Source organism: Suricata suricatta, chromosome 11 (genome assembly GCF_006229205.1).
Source record: "Suricata suricatta isolate VVHF042 chromosome 11, meerkat_22Aug2017_6uvM2_HiC, whole genome shotgun sequence".
Classification (NCBI taxonomy): domain Eukaryota; kingdom Metazoa; phylum Chordata; class Mammalia; order Carnivora; family Herpestidae; genus Suricata; species Suricata suricatta.
In genome coordinates, this window is record NC_043710.1 from 13098187 (window position 1) to 13099145 (window position 959).

At 34.9% G+C, this 959-nt stretch overlaps 1 protein-coding gene across 1 annotated transcript in view; it reads left to right on the top strand.

Moving 5' to 3' along the window:
- Nucleotides 1–467: 467 nt before the first annotated feature.
- The window catches only part of LOC115272413 (olfactory receptor 5M3-like), a 5552-nt gene continuing 5060 nt past the window's right edge, over nt 468–959 (top strand). The window contains 2 exon segments of the mRNA XM_029915489.1: nt 468–856; nt 858–955. Of these exon segments, the coding sequence (XP_029771349.1) occupies nt 468–856; nt 858–955 (487 nt within the window).

A 959-nucleotide genomic window follows, 5' to 3' on the forward strand; every position in this document is an offset into this window, starting at 1 on the left:
TACCTAATCATGGAGATATGTTTCATGCTTATGATGAAAAAATGATAAGGTAAAAAACTATTTTTGAGTTAGGTTCAAAAGAGAACTATAGCCCTTCATAAATATCTTAAACCACAAAACTACAAAATACACCAGTATTGGAAACAAGAGAGGTTTAAGAAGTAGTCTTGGAAGTTTTGCTAAGTACAATATTTAGTACTAGTAAATATTTGGCAAACAATAAACAATAAACAATCACAATATTTTGGTGTAACTGTAATGTACTAGGGCCTGTTTATTTATCCATCTCAGCGACTTTCAGGACCTGTTACATAGCAAGTGCTCAGAAAAGATTTGCTGTAAAGATGACAAAGCGTAGTCATAGGTACTTAATAAAGGAAGATAAAAAATACTAAATAAACAATAACTGATTTTTCCTTCTAGTTATCACTGAGATTTAAGACTAATATTAATTAGAATTGAGAAAAATGCTCAACTTCACCGATGTGACAGAGTTCATTCTTTTGGGACTAACCAGTCGTCAGGAATGGCAGGTTCTTTTCTTTTTCATTTTTCTTGTTGTCTGTATTGTCACCACTGTGGGCAACATTGGCATGATTATATTAGTTAAGATCAGTCCACAGCTTAACAGCCCTATGTACTTTTTTCTCAGTCATTTGTCATTTGTTGATGTGTGGTTTTCTTCCAATGTCACTCCTAAAATGCTGGAAAATCTGTTATCAGAAACAAAAACTATTTCTTATGCTGGTTGCTTGGTACAGTGTTTCTTTTTCATTGCCCTTGTCCATGTAGAAGTTTTCATTCTTGCTGTGATGGCCTTTGATAGGTATATGGCAATTGGGAACCCTCTGCTCTATGTCTAGAGCTGTCTGTATTCGACTGATTTCTTTCCCTTACGTATATGGTTTTCTGACTAGTCTGGCAGCAACTCTCCGGACATACGGCTTGTACTTTTGTGG